This window comes from Zootoca vivipara, chromosome 11, assembly GCF_965207765.1.
Source record: "Zootoca vivipara chromosome 11, rZooViv2.hap1.1, whole genome shotgun sequence".
NCBI classification, from domain to species: Eukaryota; Metazoa; Chordata; class Lepidosauria; order Squamata; family Lacertidae; genus Zootoca; species Zootoca vivipara.
In genome coordinates this window covers 54,626,558-54,648,568 of record NC_142594.1, presented here as the reverse complement: position 1 = coordinate 54,648,568, position 22,011 = coordinate 54,626,558, and the positions used below count along the sequence as shown (strand labels likewise).

General features: G+C 48.5%; 1 protein-coding gene across 1 annotated transcript in view; it reads right to left on the bottom strand.

Annotated features, from left to right (window-relative positions):
• Positions 1–22,011, bottom strand: part of PTH1R (parathyroid hormone 1 receptor) — a 133,718-nt gene that overhangs the window by 57,604 nt on the left and 54,103 nt on the right. Inside the window, exon 2 of the mRNA XM_060280998.2 lies at positions 5,765–5,870. Coding sequence (XP_060136981.1) covers positions 5,765–5,870 — 106 coding nt within the window. The remainder of the gene's footprint in view (positions 1–5,764; positions 5,871–22,011) is intronic.

The following is a 22,011-nucleotide window of genomic DNA, read 5'->3' as shown; positions in this document are numbered from 1 at the left end:
ATTCGTCCCCTCCTTTACCTTTGCCTCTTTCTCTCTGCTAGGATTCTAAGAATCTAGGATTCTTAGCTCTCAGCAGCTGCTTCAAGGAAGACTCTTACACTTGGGGTCATGGGTTCAAGTCCCCCCATGTTGGGCAAAAAGTTGCCTGCAGGGGGTTAGACTAGAAGTCGAGCTCTAAAAAGGTAAAGGTAAAGGGACCCCTGACCATTAGGTCCAGTCGTGACCGACTCTGGGGTTGCGCGCTAATCTCGCGTTATTGGCCGAGGGAGCCGGCGTATAGCTTCCAGGTCATGTGGCCAGCAGAACAAAGCCACTTCTGGCGAACCAGAGCAGCACACGGAAATGCCGTTTACCTTCCCGCTGTAGCGGTATCTATTTATCTACTTGCATTTTGACGTGCTTTCGAACTGCTAGGTTGGCAGGAGCTGGGACCAAGCAACGGGAGCTCACCCCGTCACAGGGATTAGAACCGCTGACCTTCTGATCAGCAAGCCCTAGGCTCAGTGGTTTAACCCACAGCGCCACCTGGGTCCTGTCTAGCTCTATGATTCTGCAAATGTGGGTTTTAGAGCCCCCAGATGTGGGCACCGCTGTGTCTTACTGTAGGTCTACTCAGAGGTCAAAAGTACAAGAAAAAGCATCAGAGGTGGGAGGGAGTCTCAATGAGGTGCTAATTGGCTGATGTAATGAAGATCCACCAGGATGCGGTTAAAGTGGGTGGGATTCTGCCCATGTGGAGCAGGAATCCAGAAATAAGCAGAAAAGGCTGTGCAGCGTGTTTTCAGGACACACACACACACACACAGAGAGAGAGACTTGTTTTTGGAAAGGGATGTTTTCATAACATGGGACCCAGGCTCGTCCCAGAGCAACTCACAGCTAGGACTGTAAGGGGGGAACTGCTTTCTGGGTGGCAAACAGGGCTCTCCGTGGTTTCAATGAAGAACAGCTGCAGTATTGACAAGGGACTGAGAGTTTGTCACAAACAGAAAACACACACACACACCCTCTGCAAACTGACTCTCTCTCTCTCTCTCTTTTGCTGGCTCCCTGCATCTGGCACCCATTAAACGAAACTCGAAATAGAAAATATATGTGCGAGACTGAACCAGCCCTGTGGTTGGGAGTGGGGGCCTGGTTATTTTGACAGACGGGGCCAGACACATGCAATTTGGACCCCTAAATACATCAGATTGATGACTCTTGGGGAAGGGGAAAGCAACATTTGGTTGCCAACTGACTGGGGGAAACGGCCGGGTCTGCTCTTGTGTCATTAACAGCATCTTCATCTGCAGTGACTGAGAGGCAGCATGGTTTAGTGGGTACGGCATTGGACTATGGACCTGGATTCAAAACCCCACTCGGCTATACGAGGTGTGCTGGGTGACCTTGGGCCAAGGAGTGCCTCTCGGCCTAGCTTGGGGTTTAAATGAGGAGACAGGGGCAGAACCATGTAGATAATTCTCAGGTCCTTGGAGGAAAAGGGTCGGAGATGAATGCACTAAAGAAATAAAATAATTTTTTTTTAATTTGCTGGTCAAGCTTTATCCTGGGATGGAGATAAGCACGATCCCTGGATAACTTCTGCAGATGAGGCTGCTATTAAATGTGCAAGCAGATTGTGTGGCGATACCCAGATCCCTCCCAGAGTAAATAAAGACACTGGACAAATTGCATAAGGTTAATGACCGTTAAAAGGCCACAACTTTATTGATTACGGATGTAGAGAGGTATTGGCTTAGGCATTGGATCTAACTGTTTATATCCAACTCCAGCCCGCTCTGCTGGCAGTCTGTGAAGGGTTAACCACCGTTGGGTGAGTCCTGCGATGCACATCAACTAGGACTCACCCTGGGGCCACTGCTAGGGGGCGTGTCTTTTGGCCCTCACCTACCACGGCTTCGGACTTGGCCACGCTCCGGACTCCTTAAGGGAGTACCCTTCAGCATTTTGGGGGAGGTGATGGCAGCAACCTCCCCCCCCACCTGTAACCTTTCAGAGATAATCCAATGCCTACCGCCAATCGAGCCCAAAGGGCTCGCCGCCAATACCCCTACAACCGTAACCAATACCTGCCTTGCAGTCATATGACTCCAGCCCGCTGCGCTGGCAGTCTGTGAAGGGGTATCCACCGTTGGGCGAGTCCTGCGATTCACATCAACTAGGACTCACCCTGGGGCCTCGCAGAATCTTATGGCTGGGTGCAAGATAGTTTGTCAACGTGCTCGGGCTCGTGGTTGCCCACACGGCGGAAGGGACTTTTCTTTTTAAAAGGCAAAGAGTTGGCAATCTGAACCACTCATGAATGATTCTGGACGTTATCTGTGTATGCCTGTGGACAATTCCGCTGGGATTGCATGAGTGTGCAGTGCACGCAGGAGAGAGGGAAAAGGCAGAGAGGATAAATAGTGTACTGTACAGCTGTTGGCACCCATCTCTCTCAGGATTGAGTGCGCCTCCGGGGGTGTGTGTGAAGTTAATCTGCTCTGTTAGCAGCACCAGAGTGACCTCCCCAGGGTGCAAACCTGGGCAGTGTGCATGCAGATCTTGGGCTGCCCAGACGACAAGACCCCCCCCCCCCTCGATGCTCTCCAAGTCTTCCAGGAAGCGGGAAGAAACTCAACCCCATCTATAGCTGAGCAAATATCGGGCACCCCCAAAGCAGCCCAGTTCATTCCTTTTGGGAAGCTTATTGGCCAGTCCAGTCTGTGTGGGAATGTTCAGGGAGGCAGGAGAGGATATCTTGCTTATTAAAAATCCTTCCTAACCTGCGCTAGCAAGTTCTACAACTTAGCAGTGTTATACATTTCCCTTTTAAATGCACAGCAGATAGCTGGTTGCAGGCTTGTGTGAGCCTCTTACTATTAGATTCCCATTAAGTCCCCTTATATCCCTCTTAAAAGAATAAACACACCACAATCTTGTGTAAAGTATATAAAATAAGTTTACTCACATCATCAGTTCACAGTTGGATTCCTGAAGGCAGACTTAGTTACAAAGTATATGCCTGTGGATCTATCCCATATGGGGATAATCCCAGTGCCCTCTGTTGGCTGGAAGCTAACAGAGTGTGTCTAGCTCAAAAGCTGCTCCAATGACGGAGGAAGTGCTGCGTGCCCTGTCCTTTTGTTACCTGGACAGGTAAGGTCACGCCCACCTCTAGTCACATGCAAAGGAAGTATGTCCCAGCCAGGAGGAAACAGGGACTTTTCGACTGGCTGGGCCAAACATTCCCCTGCATGTCCACTCTAGGAAAACAAGGAATGTTGTACTTGACTGCAACTTATGTACAGGGCTCTCTTAAGCATATCCGGCGCCACGGTGCAAAGATCCCTCCGCCCCCACCCCCGTTCCCAGAGTTGTCAACCTTTTTAGGGGGGGGGGGAATCCCCAGAGTTGTTGACCTTTTTAGGAAAGGTTCCCCAGAGTTGTTGACCTGAACTTGGGAATTGCATAGATTTCACTACAGGGAAGGAGAGGCAAGAGCTGGGGGGGTGGGGGGAACCTAACTCTTCCTTTACTGGATGAAAAGAGAGAGAGAAAATGGGACAGAGGAAAGCAGAAAGGAGAGGGCATTTAACCCAGCAACCTCCTCCCATCCACACAGGCTTCACAGCCAGGAAGGAAGAACAGCAGGAGGTTTTTTTTAAAAAACACGAACAAACACGCCAACCCCGGTTGCTCCCTGAACCCCTCAAAGTGGGTGGGTGGGTCTGGCGGGAAAGCAGCAGAATGTCCTCGCCTATGACCACACATGCAACGTACGGGGTGTGCGTGTGCAGCCCACTGCATTTCGTAACGTAACTTAAAGGGAGAAATAAAAGTGCACTTGGGCACAGCTAAGGACGGGTCTGCTTCCCTTCTGCCCACTGGGAAGCTGCTACACCGAAAAGGGAGAGACGGGGTCCTCGCTTGCTGCTGGGGAGCTTTGACAGGGAGCTGCTGGGAGCTGCTCCAGCATCCCCGCCTAGGGCGCCAAAATGGAGGGGGCGCTGGCACGACGGGGAGCGCTGCTGGGTTTGCAGGACTAGCTCTGCCGCGCGGCCCCTGCGCCCTGACGCCACCTACCCGCGTCCAGGGCGGGCGGCACCAGCGGCGCGGTGCAGCCCAGGCGTGCCCGGAGCACCGAGGGCAGCAGCGTGTGGAGGACACGTGGGGCGAGAGCAGCCGCTTCCCGCGGTGCGCACGTGCGCCAGAGCCGCACTCTACTTCTCGGGCAGGCAGGAGCAGCTGCTGTTGCGCCCGGGGGTCCGTGGCTGAAGCCCAAGGGCGGCCAGAGCAACCCAGCCGTCGACGTCGCAGCTAAGCGGGAGGGGCGCTGGGAAAGGAAGGGGGTGAAGGCTGGGCCAGGCCCGCAGGGAGGAGGCAGACGCCCGGGGGGGGCGCCAGAAGGTGATCTCGCCTAGGGCGCAAAAAACCCTAGCGCCGGCCCTGCTCTTCAGGGCTCCCCTCCCATGCTCCTGCCATGCACAGGAGGCTCGGGAGGCAAGCTGCACGCCTGGGACTAGGAGAGCACAACTAGAAAAGAAGGAGGAGCAGGAGGGCAAAAGCAAGCCGGCAGCGTGACTTAGAAAGCGAGCACAGCACAGGGGGAAGGAGGAGGAGGAGCCTCACACATGCCTCCTTTTGTTTTGTCATAGAATCATAGAATCATAGAGTTGGAAGAGACCCCAAGGGCCATCCAGCCCAACCCCCTGCTGAGCAGGAAACACCATCAAAGCATTCTTGACAGATGGCTGTCAAGCCTCTGCTTAAGGACCTCCAAAGAAGGAGACTCCACCACACTCCTTGGTAGCAAATTCCACTGCCAAACAGCTCTTACTGTCAGGAAGTTCTTTCTAATGTTTAGGTGGAATCTTCTTTCTTGTAGCTTGAATCCATTGCTCCGCGTCCGCTTCTCTGGAGCAGCAGAAAACAACTTTTCTCCCTCCTCTATATGACATCCTTTTATATATTTGAACATGGCTATCATATCACCCCTTAACCTTCTCTTCTCCAGGCTAAACATACCCAGCTCCCTAAGCCGTTCCTCATAGGCATTGTTTCCAAGCCTTTGACCGTTTTGGTTGCCCTCCTCTGGACACGTTCCAGCTTGTATGTATCCTTCTTGAACTGTGGTGCCCAGAACTGGACACAGTACTCCAGGTGAGGTCTGACCAGAGCAGAATACAGTGGTACTATTATAGATCTAGATGCTATACTCCTATTGATGCAGCCCAGAATTGCATTGGCTTTTTTAGCTGCTGCATCACACTGCTGACTCATGTCAAGTTTGTGGTCTACCAAGACTCCTAGATCCTTTTCACATGTACTGCTCTCAAGCCAGGTGTCTCCCATCCTGTATTGGTGCCTTTCATTTTTTTTGCCCAAGTGTAGTACTTTACATTTCTCCTTGTTAAAATTCATTGTCCCCATCCCCAAGAAGGCCTCGGCTCCCAAAGAGAGCGCGCAAGGAGAGGGTTGCCATGCGCTGCGCTCGCTCAGCCGCCCAGTTTAGAAAAATGCACGCACCCCCTCTCCGCCTCACAACACCGCCAGCGAGCAACTATTGCGTTGCCCAGGATGCAGGAGAGCTGTGCGTGCAGCGGGCAAGCGGATTTTAGGAAAACAGGAAGCCACTTGCAAAGCCGCGCAGCTCCCCAACTCGCTGGGGCGCCCCAGAGAGACCAGCGCTGTGGTGCAATGCGCTACTAAGCACTATAGGAAAGACGGCTCTGCTTATGTATCACACCCCACAGTCTGGAGGAGAGAGAGGCTCACTCACCTTGCAGTTTGGGTCCTTTGGCCTTGAGATGCCGCTCACACTTGGCCTTGGCTTTGAGCAGCAGGAAGATCTGCTCCTCCTTTGTCAGGACGTCATCCACATCCTCCTGCAAGGAGACAGAGCAAAGCGAGGTCAATGTCGCCTATATGTCTATTGCTGCAAGCTTTGCAAATAAAGTGGTGGGAGACGGCAAGGCACAAGAGACCCCCTATGCCCGGAATACGGTTTCGAGATCATTTAGGTTGGGGAAATGGCTACAAAACCACCAGAGAGGTGCAATTTTCAAAAGACGACTGTATTGCAACAGGACTAAATGTAAGGTTCTGCACTTGGGCAGGGATAACCAGGAGCAGAAATACAGGATGGGGGAATACCTGGATTGGCAGCAATACATGTGGAAAGGATCTAGGGGTCTTAGTGGACCACAAGCTCAACACGAGACAACAGCGTGATGCAGCAGCAAAAATGGCGGATGTGATTCTAGGCTGCATCGACAGCAGTCTAGCATCCACATCAAGGGAAGCCATAGCACAGTAGTACCTTGGTTCTCGAACAACTTAGTTGTCGAGCAAATTGGCTCCCGAACGCCGCAAGCCCGGAAGGAAGTGTTCCGGTTTGCGAATGTTTTTCGGAAGCCGATCATCCGACGCTGCTTCCGCTTGAGTGCAGGAAGCTCCTGCAGCCAATCAGAAGCCGCGCCTTGGTTTTCTAATGATTTTGGGAGTCGAACGGACTCCCGGAACGGATTCAGATTGAGAACCAAGGTACCACTGCACTGCTCTCTTCTGCCTTGGGCAGACCACACTTGGGATACTGTGTCCGATTCTTGCCAGCACAATTTAAGAAGGATGTTGACAAGCTGGAAGGTGCACAGAGGAGGGGGACCAAGATGATCAAGGGTCTGGTAAGCCAAGCCTTATGAGGAACGGTTGAAGGAGCTGGGTATGTTTAGTCTGGAGAAGAGGAGGCTGAGAGGAGATATGATAACCACCTTCAAATATCTGAAGGGCTGTCACATCGAAGATGGAGCAAGCTTGCTTTCTCCTGCTCTGGAGGGGAGGACCCAAACCAATGGATTCAAATTACAAGAAAGGAGATTGCGACTAAACCTCAGGAAGAACTTTTTGACAGAAAGAGCTGTGGAATGAACTCCCTCAGGTGGTGGTTTTTCATTCATTGGAGGTTTTTTAAAGCAGAGGTTTGGATGGCTTCTTTAGCCGCAATAAAGCTGCCTTATACCCTGTGATCATTGGATGGCTCAGTTGGTTAGAGCATGATGCTGATAAGGCCAAGGTTGCATTGCAGTGGGTCGGACTAGATCAGTGATGGGCAACCTTTTGAGCTTGGTGTGTCAAAATTTGCCAAAAAAACCGAGCATAACTCGGGTGGTGTGTCACTTCAAGAAAAAACACCATAATTTTGCGATATTTATAGTTTAAATAACAAAAATGTATAATGGTAATATATAACTGTATTCAATAAACCAAAAACTAATTATTTAACCAAACCAAACCCCAAACCCCTTATTTATCACAAAGTGCCCAGAGTTGTTGAGCTTTTTTTTTGGGGGGGGGAGCTGCTGACCAAAGTTTTGGAGGTTTTTTGGGGGGTGTGTGTGTGAAAAAGTTGCTGCGCTTTTTTGGGGGGGAAAGAGAACAGAAATAAATGATGAATAATACCTTCACTGGAACTAACACGCAGCACTGACATAGTCTGCCAAAGCGCCAAAAAAACCCAGCACAGAAAGGGTTAAAAAACCAATCTCTGGCTACCAGCAACAACAACAACAGGATCCGGGTTTTAACAGTGGAGACAAGCTGTAGCGTGAGGAGGAGCAGGAGAACAAATGGGGGGCGGGGCAGGAAACAACAACAACAGTGGGCCGATGTCTGACATGCGTGTCATAGGTTTGCCATCACTGGACTAGATGATCTTCAGGGTCCCGTCCAACTCTGTGATTCCATACAATTGTTTGGCACAGAGTTCGTCTATGCTAATATCTATCTTCTATAATATATTCCTTTATAGGGATCATACCTACAGATCACAGTACAGTAGAACAATGGAACAACAAGCAAATGAGCAGAACTAAAGCAGCAGGTGCGACTGAATTTTAGACAGGAATCATGAAGAATGGTGGCTTTGTGGAACTGAAAATTAATTATACCCCCCTTTGACATTTCAAAAAGGCCCTGCTCTTATGGGTTGGTTCGTATGCAAATACAGTAGATGCCAATGCAATTGATCTAATTAATCAGCTAAAGGGCAGGCGTGCAATCAACTCATAATTCCTGAATCAGCCGACAACTTCTAACGGCCAATTATAAATAATGAGAACACAAAGGGGTCCCTGCCTCATTTCACACCTGGTCACCCGACACCCCGCGCTGATCCGCTGGCAGGGTTGCAGCTCGTGATGAAAAACGGCTGCGGAGGGGAAAGGAATGAGTTCCCCGTCTGGATGTGACCGGTGCAGAGCCAAAACCAAATGGGTTGCTGTTTCATGAAACCTTTGCCCAAAAAATATCCCTCTGCCTCCATATTGGAGATCTTTGTCGGTTTGCATTTCTTGTTTCAGAAAGTATTGATCTGATGTGTAGAGATCTTTCCTATTCTACTTAATTCAAGAGGGTTCTGGAAGCTTCTCTGTGTGAAAGTAGAAGAAGGTTCCTGGTGTTTGGGTTATTCCTTCAGAGAAGCTGAATACAGTGGGCTTAAACTGGTTATGTTATCTCTTCTCTCAAGGTCATGCTTGCTGACCATAGCTGCCAAATCTCCCGTATTCCCCGGGAAACCCCTGTTTTTCCAGCTGTCCCCAGCCGAAAAAATGGATTTTTTTTGTTTTTCCCCGGTTTATTCTGGCGTGGCGGCCATTTTGGAACTGGGCGGAGCATGCTCAGAAGCGACTTTTGATGCTGCTCTACCCAGTTCCAAAATGGCTGCAGCGCGACTTCTGGTGTGGCGGCCATTTTGGAACTGGGCAAAGCAGCATCAAAAGTCACTTCTGAGCATGCTCCGCCCAGTTCCAAAATGGCGGCAGCGCTACTTCCGGTATGCTACTTCCGGTCCGGTCCCTTATTTTTCAGAGAGGAACTTGGCAGGTATGTTGCTGACTATAATAATAAGGCCAGAAGGAGCCTGGGTTTCTCTTTCAATCTCCTTCCCTTCTGCTGTGGTGTTCTGTACATAGTATGCTTAGCGTTAAGGTTTTAATCTTATTATTAGTACAGTACAGTATTGTAAATTCAAGTTAAGTCTGCCGCAACTGGATTTCTTATGGACTGTGCCAATCCTGAACGTATTTGATTTGTGACCATTATTTTCATCTGCCTTCAGTAGAAGTAAAAGCTATGCTGGATGAAATATCAATTGCTTCTGGTCTAAATTTTTTTTTTTTTGAATCCTGCAACGTTTTTACCCTGCTAACTATACGTCCGAGTTCTGCTCTGGATCAACATTGAGTGGCAGCAGCTCTTAGGGGTTTCACACAAGAGGCACCTACCAGTTCTACCTGGAGATACTGGGGGTTGAACCTGGGACCTTCTGCAGGCCCAGCATCTGCTCTGCTACTGAGCTGTGGTCCATCTCCTTCAGCAGCTTCCACCAATCTGGGCCACAGCCACACCATACATTTAAAGCAATATGCTACCACTTTAAACACTCACAGCTTCTTCCCCCAGAGGATTCTGGGAGCTGTAGTTTGCTAAGGGTTCTGGGAGTTGTTAGGAGACTCTTGCTCCCCGCCCAGAGTTCCCTAAGTTCCCTATGGAGAGGGTTTGACTGTTAAACCACTCCGGGAAATGCAACTCTGGGAGGGGAAGTTTTGGCACCCTTAACCAACTACAATTCCCAGAATTCTTTGGGGGAAGCAGTGCTTAACTATTTTCGCTTCTCTCCTCTCCTCTCCTCTCCTCTCCTCCCCCTCTCCCTCTTCCCCCTTTTGATTTTCCTTTCCTTTCCTTTCCTTTCCTTTCCTTTCCTTTCCTTTCCTTTCCTTTCCTTTCCTTTCCTTTCCTTTCCTTTCCCTTCCCTTCCTTCCTTCCTTCCTTCCTTCCTTCCTTCCTTCCTTCCTTCCTTCCTTCCTTCCTTCCTTCCTTCCTTCCTTCCTTCCTTGTTGTTTCCCCCCTCTTCTCTCTCTCTCTCTCTCTCTCTCTCTCTCTCTCTCTCTCTCTCTCTCTCTCTCTCTCTCTCTCTCTCTCTCTCTCAGCCTCTGGATTAATGCTTTAGTTTGGACAAAGATGGAAACGATATTTGACCATAATTCTTTGGGGCAAGCAGTGGCGTTTAAAGTGGTATCACATTGCTTTAAAAGTATGTTGTGAATGTCAACCTGACTGAGGCTGATGTGAGTTGTAGTCCAAAACCTTTGGAGGGCGCCAGGTTGGTGAAGGCTGCCCCAAAGGAACATGAGGAAATTGCCTTATACCAAGCCAGGCCATTGGCACTGTCTATTTCTGATGAACTGAGCTGTCAGGGGTTTCCCCGCTAGGATTCCTGCACTGCAAGGGGGGTTTGGGGGTAGGGTTGCCATATTTCAACAAGTGAAAATTCAGGCACGAAAGTTTATTATAATTATTATTATTATTTGCCAGAGCTGATGAGCTTTTTAAAGTTTTGCCCAAAGTTGTTGAGCTTTCCCAGCAAAATCGCAAAAAAAGAAGAAGATACTGCTGACCTGGGTTGCCATACGCCCAGATTTTCCCGGACATTTTCACAATTTCCGCCCAGAGACTGCTTCCAATTGCAGTATTCCAGCTATGTCTGGGAAATTCTGGATGTATGGCAACCCTACTCAGGGTTCCAACTCTTTAATGATTCTATGAGCTAATCAAGAACCCAACTCTTCTTGCCCAGAGCAACGCTCCACCCACTGTACCACACTTCCTCCTGATTTCGTTCCCCCCCCCCGAAGTATGGGAAGTGGATCTAAGCACCCAGTCATGTGTGAGCACACTCTAGCAGATTAATACCATGCCCAATACGGAGAGATCATTCACAAACTTAACAACTCTGTATGTGGTTTACAAAATTCGTTAATAATGTGCGACACATGATAAATATAGCGCAAGACGACAGCTGACAACAGGCTCCCAAAGGAACATCTCTTCCCTGCTGCCTTGGAAATACCGGCGGGGTTAAAAATATTTTTCCCGGGGGGTGGGGGGTGGGCATCTCCCTTTTAAATCGCCCTGTCTGTCACCAGGAATTCTACCTCCCAGATGTCATTTCCCCTCCATCAACAACATCCCAGCTAAATCCCCCAAACAAACAATGACACAGGTCGATGTTGGAAGAGGCCGCCCCGACCAGTTCCTCTTGGTTCCAAAAAAGATGCTGCTGCTGATGGGGTATAGGGGTGGAACTACACACAGGAAAAATATCACTATAAATAAATCAGAAATTAGATTATAACAAAAAAAAAAACCCTACGGAAAAAAGCGTATGAAAATTTCCTGCTCTCTGGCGCCATCTAGTGTTGCATGTTTATAGCACATTCAAATTGTTGTTTCTTTACTGAACCCTAAGTTGGAGACAGTGTTTATATTGTGATTTTATGTTGTGAACCACCCTGAGATCATAGAATTGTGGGGTTGGAAGGAATCCTGAGGCTCATCTAGTCCAACCCCCTGCAACGTGGAAATATGCAGCAGTACCGTACGGAGATCGAACATAATCAGCACCATGCTCAAACCATCTGAGCAACGGGTATAGGGTGGTATACAGATTTAATAAATAAATAAGCGAATAAATAAATAAATTTCTGCAACAACAAAAAAGCCCCTGCAGTAACCATGCAGAGAGGAGGATGCCTTCTCTAGAGTTAAAGCACCAGTCTAGCTAGTCCGTTCCAAAACTAAAGCGTTCCAAATCCAAGGTGCGCTTTCCCATAGGAAGTAATGCAGAAGGGATTAATCCGTTCCAGACTTTTAAAAACAACCCCTAAACCGGCAATTTAACATGAATTCTACTATCTAACGAGACCAGTGAGCCGTAAAATGAAAGCAATAAACAATGTCACACAATCAATCCACCCATCCATTCATCAGTAGCTGAACTGGGTTCCACACAGTCACAAAAATAAAAATGCAAAATAAATAGCAAAAACAGACGGACCTCAGCGTAACACTCAAATCGGAAGCGTAACACTCAAATCGGAAGTGTGGCACTCAAAACGGAGCATGTTCGGCTTCCGAAAAAAGTTCGCAAACCGGAACACTTACTTCCGGGTTTGCAGCGTTCGGGTTGCAAGTTGTTCGAGTACCAAGGCGTTTGAGATCTAAGATACCACTGTATTGTCTATACTCGCGGGTCAATCTTGGGCCCCCCCCCGAGGCCGTTTCCCCAAACCACACCCACCTGTCAATCAGCTGACAACTGCTGGGTGACGTCACCCAGTGGACAAGATTCTATCCTGCGCTCTGGCTGTGCCCGCCAGTTTCCCCGCTGGGAACAGATGTTTGTGCACAGTGCAGCTGGAGCAGCAGGGGTTAAACCAGGCACCCCGAAACTTTGGCCCTCCAGATGTTTTGGACTACAATTCCCATCTTCCCCGACCCCTGGTCCTGTTAGCTAGGGATCATGGGAGTTGTAGGCCAAAACATCTGGAGGGCCGCAGTTTGGGGATGCCTGGGTTAAACCCTGCTCATGCCCGTCATAAAGAGATATGCAATTGTGCTACATCTTGATTGACATCTTACGGTCCATGAGAAGAAGAAGAAGAAGAAGAAGAAGAAGAAGAAGAAGAAGAAGAAGAAGAAGAAGAAGAAGAAGAAGAAGAAGAAGAAGAAGAAGAAGAAGAAGAAGAAGAGGAGTAGTAGTAGTAGTAGTAGTTTGGATTTGATATCCCACTTTATCACTACCCAAAGGAGTCTCAAAGCGGCTAACATTCTCCTTTCCCTTCCTCCCCCACAACAAACACTCTGTGAGGTGAGTGGGGCTGAGAGACTTCAAAGAAGTGTGACTAGCCCAAGGTCACCCAGCAGCTGCATGTGGAGGAGCAGAGACGCAAACCTGGTTCCCCAGATTACGAGTCTACCGCTCTTAACCACTACACCACACTGGCTCTCCTATGAGAACATAGGAGGCTGACTTTGACAGAATCAGACCATGGGCTTATCTATTTCAATATTGAACCAGGGCAATTAAGCCTCAGGGCAACCTATGCCATCATCGCTGGTGGTCTGGGTGCCCAAGCAGGCTGTGTCTGGGTGGGCAGCCTCTGCCCAAGCAACAAGTTGCTCAATCACACTGAGGAGCCAAGCTTCGTAACGCTGCCAGACGGAGGCCGGCATGCCAGGTTTTAAAGAGCTCCAGAAGGCAGAGCCCATAAACAAAAGAGCAGGTGGAGACCGAGAGAAATAAACATATTTGATTACTCAACGCTGCCCGCCTTTGCCCTCGCTGGCGAGTTCCATCCTCTCTCTCTTTCTCAAAGTAGACTTTGCTTCACGGAGACATCTGCCCCACCTGCCGGGGGTCTTCGTTTGCTGCGAAAGTAATTAACCGGGCAACCAGGCCATTGTTGACACAGTCTAACTAGTGGCCGCCGGCCCAGGGATTTTCTGCTTCGCGAGCCAGCCTTTCCACTGGGACCGTTTTCTCCACGCTCTTTGCAATCAAGATGGCCCTAACGAGCAGAGCCAATCAAATTACTCTCAGGAATTTTGAGCCCTGCTCCATTTTGAACTCTGTCCAAGCTTCAATCAGAGACATTATAGGATTCCCGATTCACGAGCCCCGGAAGATGTGGCTGCCAGTTTATAGAATCACAGAATTGTAGAATTGGAAGGGACCCCCAAGGGTCCTCTAGTCTAACCCCATGCAAGCATCCATGGCAGATGGCTCGCCAACCTCTGCTTAGAAACCTCCAAGGTGTCGGGTCCACTGTTGAACAAGCTCATACTGTCCGAAAACTCTTCCTGATGTTTAGTTGGAATCCCCTTCCTTGTAACTCGAAGCCATGAATTTGAGTCCTACCCTGCACTACCCATTGGAGTGGTTTGTATCTTCACCACTCCTGGCTGTGGGTCAGTTCAGTCACCCTTCTATGGGGCCTTAGCTATTATTTGAGGCTCCTCGTCAATGCCCTGCATGCTTCCCTCGGAGTTGCGCTGCAACATGGAACCCGGAGTCAAAAAATGATGCAGGGCTGGGATGGTTTACTGCCGCAGAATGGAATCGGATACCGGAACTGGGGCGTGTGTGTGTGCTGCTACCCACTTCTCCCCCCACCCCCACGTGATCTCCCCACCTAAACTCCTATCTCCTTCCCTCACAGCTGGCCCAAGCATCTGTTCCCTCACAGCTTAACAGAGGAAGGCACACTTTGGAGAGCGGTTTGCCAATTTGTTCTCTGAAGCACCTCCCTTCCTCCTCTAAAGGTTGTTCCAGTGACTTTTTATTGCCAGGGGACCTCGGAGAGCGCCACCTGCCTTCTTTAAACACCACTGCTCACCCAGCAGCTCACCTGAGCCACCTGCTCCACTTGCTCGTCCAACAACTGAGGTAATTGCACAGCCATTGGCTTGGCCACCTGCTGGCAGCCCTGCAAACTACAATGTGACGACACTTTTTCCTACCATCGTATAGAGAGAAAAGAATCCACAACCACTCTCTTCCATGATGGGGATAAATTTTACCAGCCAATTATAACCCATTCCCCAAACCCCCACCCCCACCCCTGACCAATTTACCTCCTGCTTGGGAGCCTGAGTTGCATCCGCCAGTGTATACATTTTATGAAAGAAAGAAAGAAAACAAACAAACAAACAAACAAAAGAATGGCACTTTTGCTGGAGAGTACTGAACTTTGTTGCCTTTTCCACCAGAAATGGGAAGACCAGCTTTTAGGGTTTATACTAATAAATGGATTTTATTAGAAGAGTTTCCCTCCTCTGCCCTCCCATCTTTATAGGCATGTCTGCCATTATGGTTTGGGAATTGCTTTTATCGCAAGTGTGAAGATCATTTCTGCATTGCTGGCTTCGATCATGCAACACGGCTGCAGAACAGCAATGAAGATGAATTTAAAACAAGGAAGAATCTGGAATGTTCTGATTTTTACGGGTTGGTGTTAGGGAGACCGTGTGACACCCAGACTGAGCTTCACCTGTTTAGGATCTGCAAATCCACAGGTGGAAGCATCTACTCTTGCCTTTGGCTTGGATTCTGCAGCCGGCACTCGATTTGCTCATTTCTGAATCCGGCACTTCGCAGAAGCCAATGTTCTTGAGGTTTACTCGCTCCAGCACGTAGCTTTCCGTCAAAATGACATTTCGAATGCTAAGAGGTTTTCTCTCCCCCTGGTGGTTTTCAACCCTCTCCTCTGTTCCTGCCAAGGCGCTTTTGCAAAAACAAAAACAAAAAACAAAACCCAACCTCAAAAAATCGATTCTCTGTTATTTAACTCAGGGAAACGGAGATCGAGGCTGGGTTGAGGATCTGAGAACGGGGCTTCTGTCCGGCGTCCGTGAAATCCGTTGCGCTGAAGTCCTCGTCTCCAGAAACCCCAAAACCCCTTGAGAAAAGACAACTTGGGATAATTATCATAATTATTTTCAGTATTTCCATTTGGCTGGCTGATCTGCCAGCTGCGAAAAGTCAAGCCCTGGTCTCCGAGGAGAGCTCAGATTCGAGGTTGTTTATGGGACTATTTTTCAGGAATAACCCAACTTTGTTTTGAGCTTTGCGTCTCAGGACCCCTTCCTTTGGCAAAGCGTCAAGTATATTAAAGAGCAAGCACAGCCAGTTTCGCAACAGCTGAGAGCATCAGGAAAATCAGGATGGGCAGGGATCTGGCCAGAGAGAGGCCGCGAGATGGTTCGCAATTCGGAGAACTCAGTGGATCACTTGGAAATTGGACAGTGGGAAGTTTTTTTCTCTCCCTCTCATGATGCTAAAACTCGTGGGCAGTCAATGAAGCTGAAGGTTGGAAGAGCAAAATAAAGTCCTTCTTCCTGCTTGTTGTTGTTTAGTTGTTTAGTCGTGCCCGACTCTTTGTGACCCCATGGACCAGAGCACGCCAGGCACTCCTGTCTTCCACTGCCTCCCGCAGTTTGGTCAGACTCATGTTGGTGGCTTCGAGAACACTGTCCAACCATCTCATCCTCTGCCGTCCCCTTCTCCTTGTGCCCTCCATCTTTCCCAACATTAGGGTCTTTTCCAGGGAGTCTTCTCTTCTTCTCATGAGGTGGCCAAAGTATTGGAGCCTCAGCTTCAGGATCTGTCCTTCCAGCGAGCACTCAGGGCTGATTTCCTTCAGAATGGATAGGTTTGATCTTCTTGCAGTCCATGGGACTCTCAAGAGTCTCCTCCAGCACCATAATTCAAAAGCATCAATTCTTTGGCGATCAGCCTTCTTTATGGTCCAGCTCTCACTTCCATACATCACTACTGGGAAAACCATAGCTTTAACTATACGGACCTTTGTTGGCAAGGTGATGTCTCTGCTTTTAAGTGCATTGCTAACCTACGGAACTCCCTCCTACAGGAGACAGGGATGGCCTCCAAATTGATGGCTTTTGAAGAGGATTAGATGAATTCACAGAGGGAGAGGAGCCACGATGGAGGCACTCTGCCTCCACAGTCGGAGGCAGCAGCGATGCTTCTGAATGCCAGTTTCTGGAAACCACAGGAGGGGAGAGGGCTCTTGTGTTCGAATCCTGCTCATGGCCTTCCCACAGGCATGGTGAGACAAGGATGCTGGAGAAGATGGGCCGTTGGCCTGATCCAGCAGACTCTTCTTACACTTTTCTCTGGAGAGAAAGGCCTACGTAGAAATCAGCCGGTCAAAGAAACTTCCTAAAGTGTCCCAAACTCTGGATTCCTGTTCAATATCCCTAAGCAGATTTGCAGGGAGGCCGGCTCTTTGATCTGGTCCAATGTCACACCTGAAGGCAGTGGGGAGAATCTCTGGCCTCAACATCATATATCACAGCAGGTGAGGGGAAAGTAAACAACATTGCTGCAAAAAAAGACTTGGGAGCCTCTCTCTCTTTTGAAATATTTTAAAAATTATTTTACAAACAAAAGGTTATAACAAAACCAGATGTATAACCATAAATAGAGATTTCTCCAGACTTCCCACCCAAGCTGTTGGACTATGCCGAAACGACAAAACTGACCGGAAAGCTCAAGAACCAAGAAGACAAAAACTTCAAGGGAGAATGGGAAAAGTTTATAATTTATTTAGGAGACCTCTGCAAGTAGATGAAAACATTGTTGTTGTTGTTTAGTCGTGTCCAACTCTTCGTGACCCCATGGACCAGAGCACAACAGCTGTCCATGGAGGCGCAGGTCAGTTCTGTGTCCAGGGCAGCTGTCTATCAGCTCCATCTGGTACGCAGGCTGAGACCCTCCCTGCCGGCGGACTGTCTCGCCAGAGTGGTGCATGCTCTAGTTATCTCCCGCTTGGACTACTGCATCACACTCTACGTGGGGCTACCTTTGAAGGTGACCTGGAAACTACAACTAATCCAGAATGCGGCAGCTAGACTGGTGACTGGGAGCGGCCGCCGAGACCACATAACACCGGTCCTGAAAGACCTACATTGGCTCCCAGTACATTTCCGAGCACAATTCAAAGTCTTGGTGCTGATCTTTCAAGTCCTAAACCGCCCTGACCCAGTATACCTGAAGGTGCGTCTCCACCCCCATCGTTCAGCCCGGACACTGAGGTCCAGCTCCGAGGGCCTTCTGGCGGTTCCCTCCATGCAAGAAGTGAGGTTACAGGAAACCAAGCGGAGGGCCTTCTCGGTAGTGGCACCCGCCTTGTGGAACGTCCTCCCATCAGATGTCAAGGAAATAAACAACTACCTGACTTTTAGGAGACATCTGAAGGCAGCCCTGTTTAGGGAAGCTTTTAACATTTGATGAATTATTGTATTTTGATATTTTGCTGGACTGCAGAGTCCCATGGACTGCAAGAAGATCAAACCTATCCATTCTGAAGGAAATCAGCCCTGAGTGCTCCCTGGAAGGACAGATCATGAAGCTGAGGCTCCAATACTTTGGCCACCTCATGAGAAGAGAAGAATCCTTGGAAAAGACCCTGATGTTGGGAAAGATTGAGGGCACTAGGAGAAGGGGATGACAGAGAACGAGGTGGTTGGACAGTGTTCTCGAAGCTACCAACATGAGTTTGACCAAACTGCGGGAGGCAGTGCAAGACAGGAGTGCCTGGCGTGCTCTGGTCCATGGGGTCACGAAGAGTCGGACACGACTAAACGACTAAACAACAACAACAATTTTGCTGGAAGCTGCCCAGAGTGGCTGGGGAAACCCAGCCAGATGGGCGGGGTATAAATAAAACAACAACAACAATTACCTGGGATCTGCAAGACTGATGTTCTGCCATAGAGCCACGACCCTTCCACACTCCCCTCTCCGCATGTCAACCCCTTTCCTGCCATTTCACGTGGTTCCATGGCTGGCCCTTGTGCCAAGATCCCTTCTTATTCCTGGCAGTCGGGTACGTCTGTGTGTGCAGCTACTGCTGCTTGCTTTGCTACTGTAGCCCCAGCCCGCTCCAGCTGGCTCGCCGAGAATTATTTATTTTAAAACCTTTCCAGCCTTAGCATTACAGGAAATCAGTTGCAAACCACTTTGTTTTTTTTTCAAACGATGAAAATAATGTCTATTCTTGTCACCCGACCCCCCGCTTCCTTCTTAAATACAGCCAATCCTAAAAGCACGCAAATATAGATCGCTCCCGAGAAAAACAATCGGTGCAAGGATAAAAACGGAAATATACTACTACTAAATGTCACCTCAGTCTTCTCTTTAGACTCAGATGGAGAGGTGATCTGAGAGCCATCTCCCAATATCTGGAGGGCTGTCACGTGGAAGATGGAGCAACCCTGTTTTCTGCTGCTCCGGAGGGTAGGACTCGAACCCATGGCTTCAAGTTACAAGAAAGGAGATTCCGACTAAACCTCAGGAAGAAATTTCTGGCAGTAAGGGGTCTTCGGCCATGGAACGGTCTCCCTCGGAAGGTGGTGGACCTCAGAACATCGGAGTTTTAAAAACAGAGGTCGGGTGGCCATCGCTCGTGGATGCTTTAGCTGTGATTCCTGCATTGCAGGGGGCTGGACTAGAGGACCCTTAGGAATCCCTTCCAACTCCACAATTATATGTATGCCCATCCAAAGTTTAGCGCCACAATGGCTAATATATGCTCCGAAGACATAATACAAAACAACAGATATAAATGCTTGAACACAACCATCTATCCAGATGAAATCCTGATACACTAACTAGGGTGATGGATGATAAGTTCATATATATAATTTTTCTGTTTTACAATTTAAAATACTCATTTTACATCCTTAAGATATCAATGACTTCCCTTCTTCTCTTCCCATGGTTCATTTTACATGTCATAAATCCCTGCTTATTTTACAAAAACCATACCATTCAGTATTCCATTATTTCATCCATCAAAACCTATTTACACTGTTGAAATTATCTTAATGATGCCAGCGTTTTCAGCTGTACACAATTATTTCCCATATATTCAATAAACGTTTTCCAATCTTCTTTAAACGTATGTTCTTCTTGTTCTCTTATTCTATATATTAAGTCTGCGAGTTGTGCTTATTTTGTCAACGTAAGTTGCCATCCTTCTTTGGTTGGGACCTCGCTCACTTCCCATTTTGGGGCTAACAAAACATGGGCCGCAGCAGTGGCATACATAAATAACCTTTCTTGACACCTGGGAATTTCAGTCTGAATTATCCCAGACACAAAGGACTCTGGTTTTCGGGGGAAATACTTTTAAACATATTTTTTCAATTCATTCTGGATCATTACCCAATACTCTTTTACCCTTTTACAAGTCCACCACATAGGAAAGAACATTCCCTCCACCTCTTTCGCATCTCTTCGGATGATAAGTTACGCCTGAGTCCAAACACCTTTTGACCCTGCGGCTCTTAACTTCCACATGTTGTTGTTTAGTCGTTTAGTCGTGTCCGACTCTTCGTGACCCCATGGACCAGAGCACGCCAGGCACTCCTGTCTTCCACTGCCTCCCGCAGTTTGGTCAAACTCATGTTCGTAGCTTCGAGAACACTGTCCAACAATCTCGTCCTCTGTCGGTCCCCTTCTCCTAGTGCCCTCAATCTTTCCCAACATCAGGGTCTTTTCCAGGGAGTCTTCTCTTCTCATGAGGTGGCCAAAATATTGGAGCCTCAACTTCAGGATCTGTCCTTCCAGTGAGCACTCAGGGCTGATTTCCTTCAGAATGGATAGGTTTGATCTTCTTGCAGTCCATGGGACTCTCAAGAGTCCCCCCTCTTAAATAGGTGAACGCCACAAATTTGTTGAATTCCATCTCTCCAGCTTATGGCAGCATGGTGCCTTCCAGGTTTTTTCGACTACAATTCCTATCAGTCCTATCCAGCACGCTGAAGGCTGCCTTAATTCTACAGAGGCATTTAACTCCAAGACTGTAGTTGGATGATGTTCCTAATCTTGCAGTAACTGTTTTGCTTGTCTATAATGTCCCCTTGAACTGTGACGATGCCTCTTGCTTCGTGTCTGACTCTCCATGACCCCATGGACCACAGCACGCCAGGCACTCCTGTCTTGCACTGCCTCCCGCAGTTTGGTCAAACTCATGTTGGTAGCTTCGAGAACACTGTCCAACCATCTCGTCCTCTGTCGTCCCCTTCTCTTAGTGCCCTCCATCTTTCCCAACATCAGGGTCTTTTCCAGGGAGTCTTCTCTTCTCATGAGGTGGCCAAAGTATTGGAGCCTCAGCTTCAGGATCTGTCCTTCCAGTGAGCACTCAGGGCTGATTTCCTTCAGAATGGATAGGTTTGATCTTCTTGCAGTCCATGGGACTCTCAAGAGTCTCCTCCAGCACCATAATTCAAAAGCATCAATTCTTTGACGATCGGCCTTCTTGATGGTCCAGCTCTCACTTCCATACATCACTACTGGGAAAACCATAGCTTTAACTATACGGACCTTTGTTGGCAAGGTGATGTGTCTGCTTTTTAAGATGCTGTCTAGGTTTATCATTGCTTTTTTCATTGATTCTTCATGGATCAATGCCTTGTCGTGGCGAAGGGGCTTGAATAACTCAGAGAAGCTATGAGCTATGCCATGCAGGGCCACCCAAGATGGACAGGTCATAGTGGAGAGTTTTGACTAAACGTGATCCACCTGGAGAAGAAACTGACAAGCCACTCCAGTAACCCTGCCCTGCCAAGAAAACTCCATGGACAAAGACAACAGGGAAGTAATAGTACCACTGTCTTCTGCTCTGGTCAGACCTCACCTGGAGTACTGTGTCCAGTTCTGGGCACCACAGTTCAAGAAGGATACTGACAAGCTGGAACGTGTCCAGAGGAGGGCAACCAAAATGGTCAAAGGCCTGGAAACGATGCCTTATGAGGAACGGCTTAGGGAGCTGGGTATGTTTAGCCTGGAGAAGAGAAGGTTAAGGGGTTATATGATAGCCATGTTCAAATATATTAAAGGATGCCATATAGAGGAGGGAGAAAGGTTTTTTTCCTGCTGCTCCAGACAAGCAGACACAGAGCAATGGATTCAAGCTACAAGAAAGAAGATTCCACCTAAACATTAGGAAGAACTTCCTGACAGTAAGAGCTGTTCAGCAGTGGAATTTGCTACCAAGGATTGTGGTGGAGTCTCCTCCTTTGGAGGTCTTTAAGCAGAGGCTTGACAGGCATATGTCAAGAATGCTTTGATGGTGTTTCCTGCTTGGCAGGGGGTTGGACTGGATGGCCCTTGTGGTCTCTTCCAACTCTATGATTCTATGATTTTAATAACAAATACAGTGGAGATGCTCTCAGCCAAGTTGTGGGAGCTCTTCTGCACACCTGACAATAGGGATTAGGAGAGAGACCCCTCTCTGTTAAGGAGATGGGCCCTTAGCTCAGTGGTCGGTCTCAGGTTCAATCCCAGGTGTGTCCAGGTATCACTGCAATTATTGTATTTATCACTGGCCACCTAGAAGCATTTGTTGAAAAGGAAGCTATAAATCCTTAAACTCATAAAATAAAATCTGCCCGGCCGGCAAGAGGCTATTTTTAATACCGGTCCACTCAATCTTATCTGTGCAGAGTCATTTCCTTATGAGTGATGGGCTGACCACTCCATATAGACAGATCAGCTAAGCAAGAAGTTTCTGTATTGTACAGGTATGTGTAAGTCCCCTGGACTAGGAGAAGGGGACGACAGAGGACGAGATGGTTGGACAGTGTTCTCGAAGCTACGAA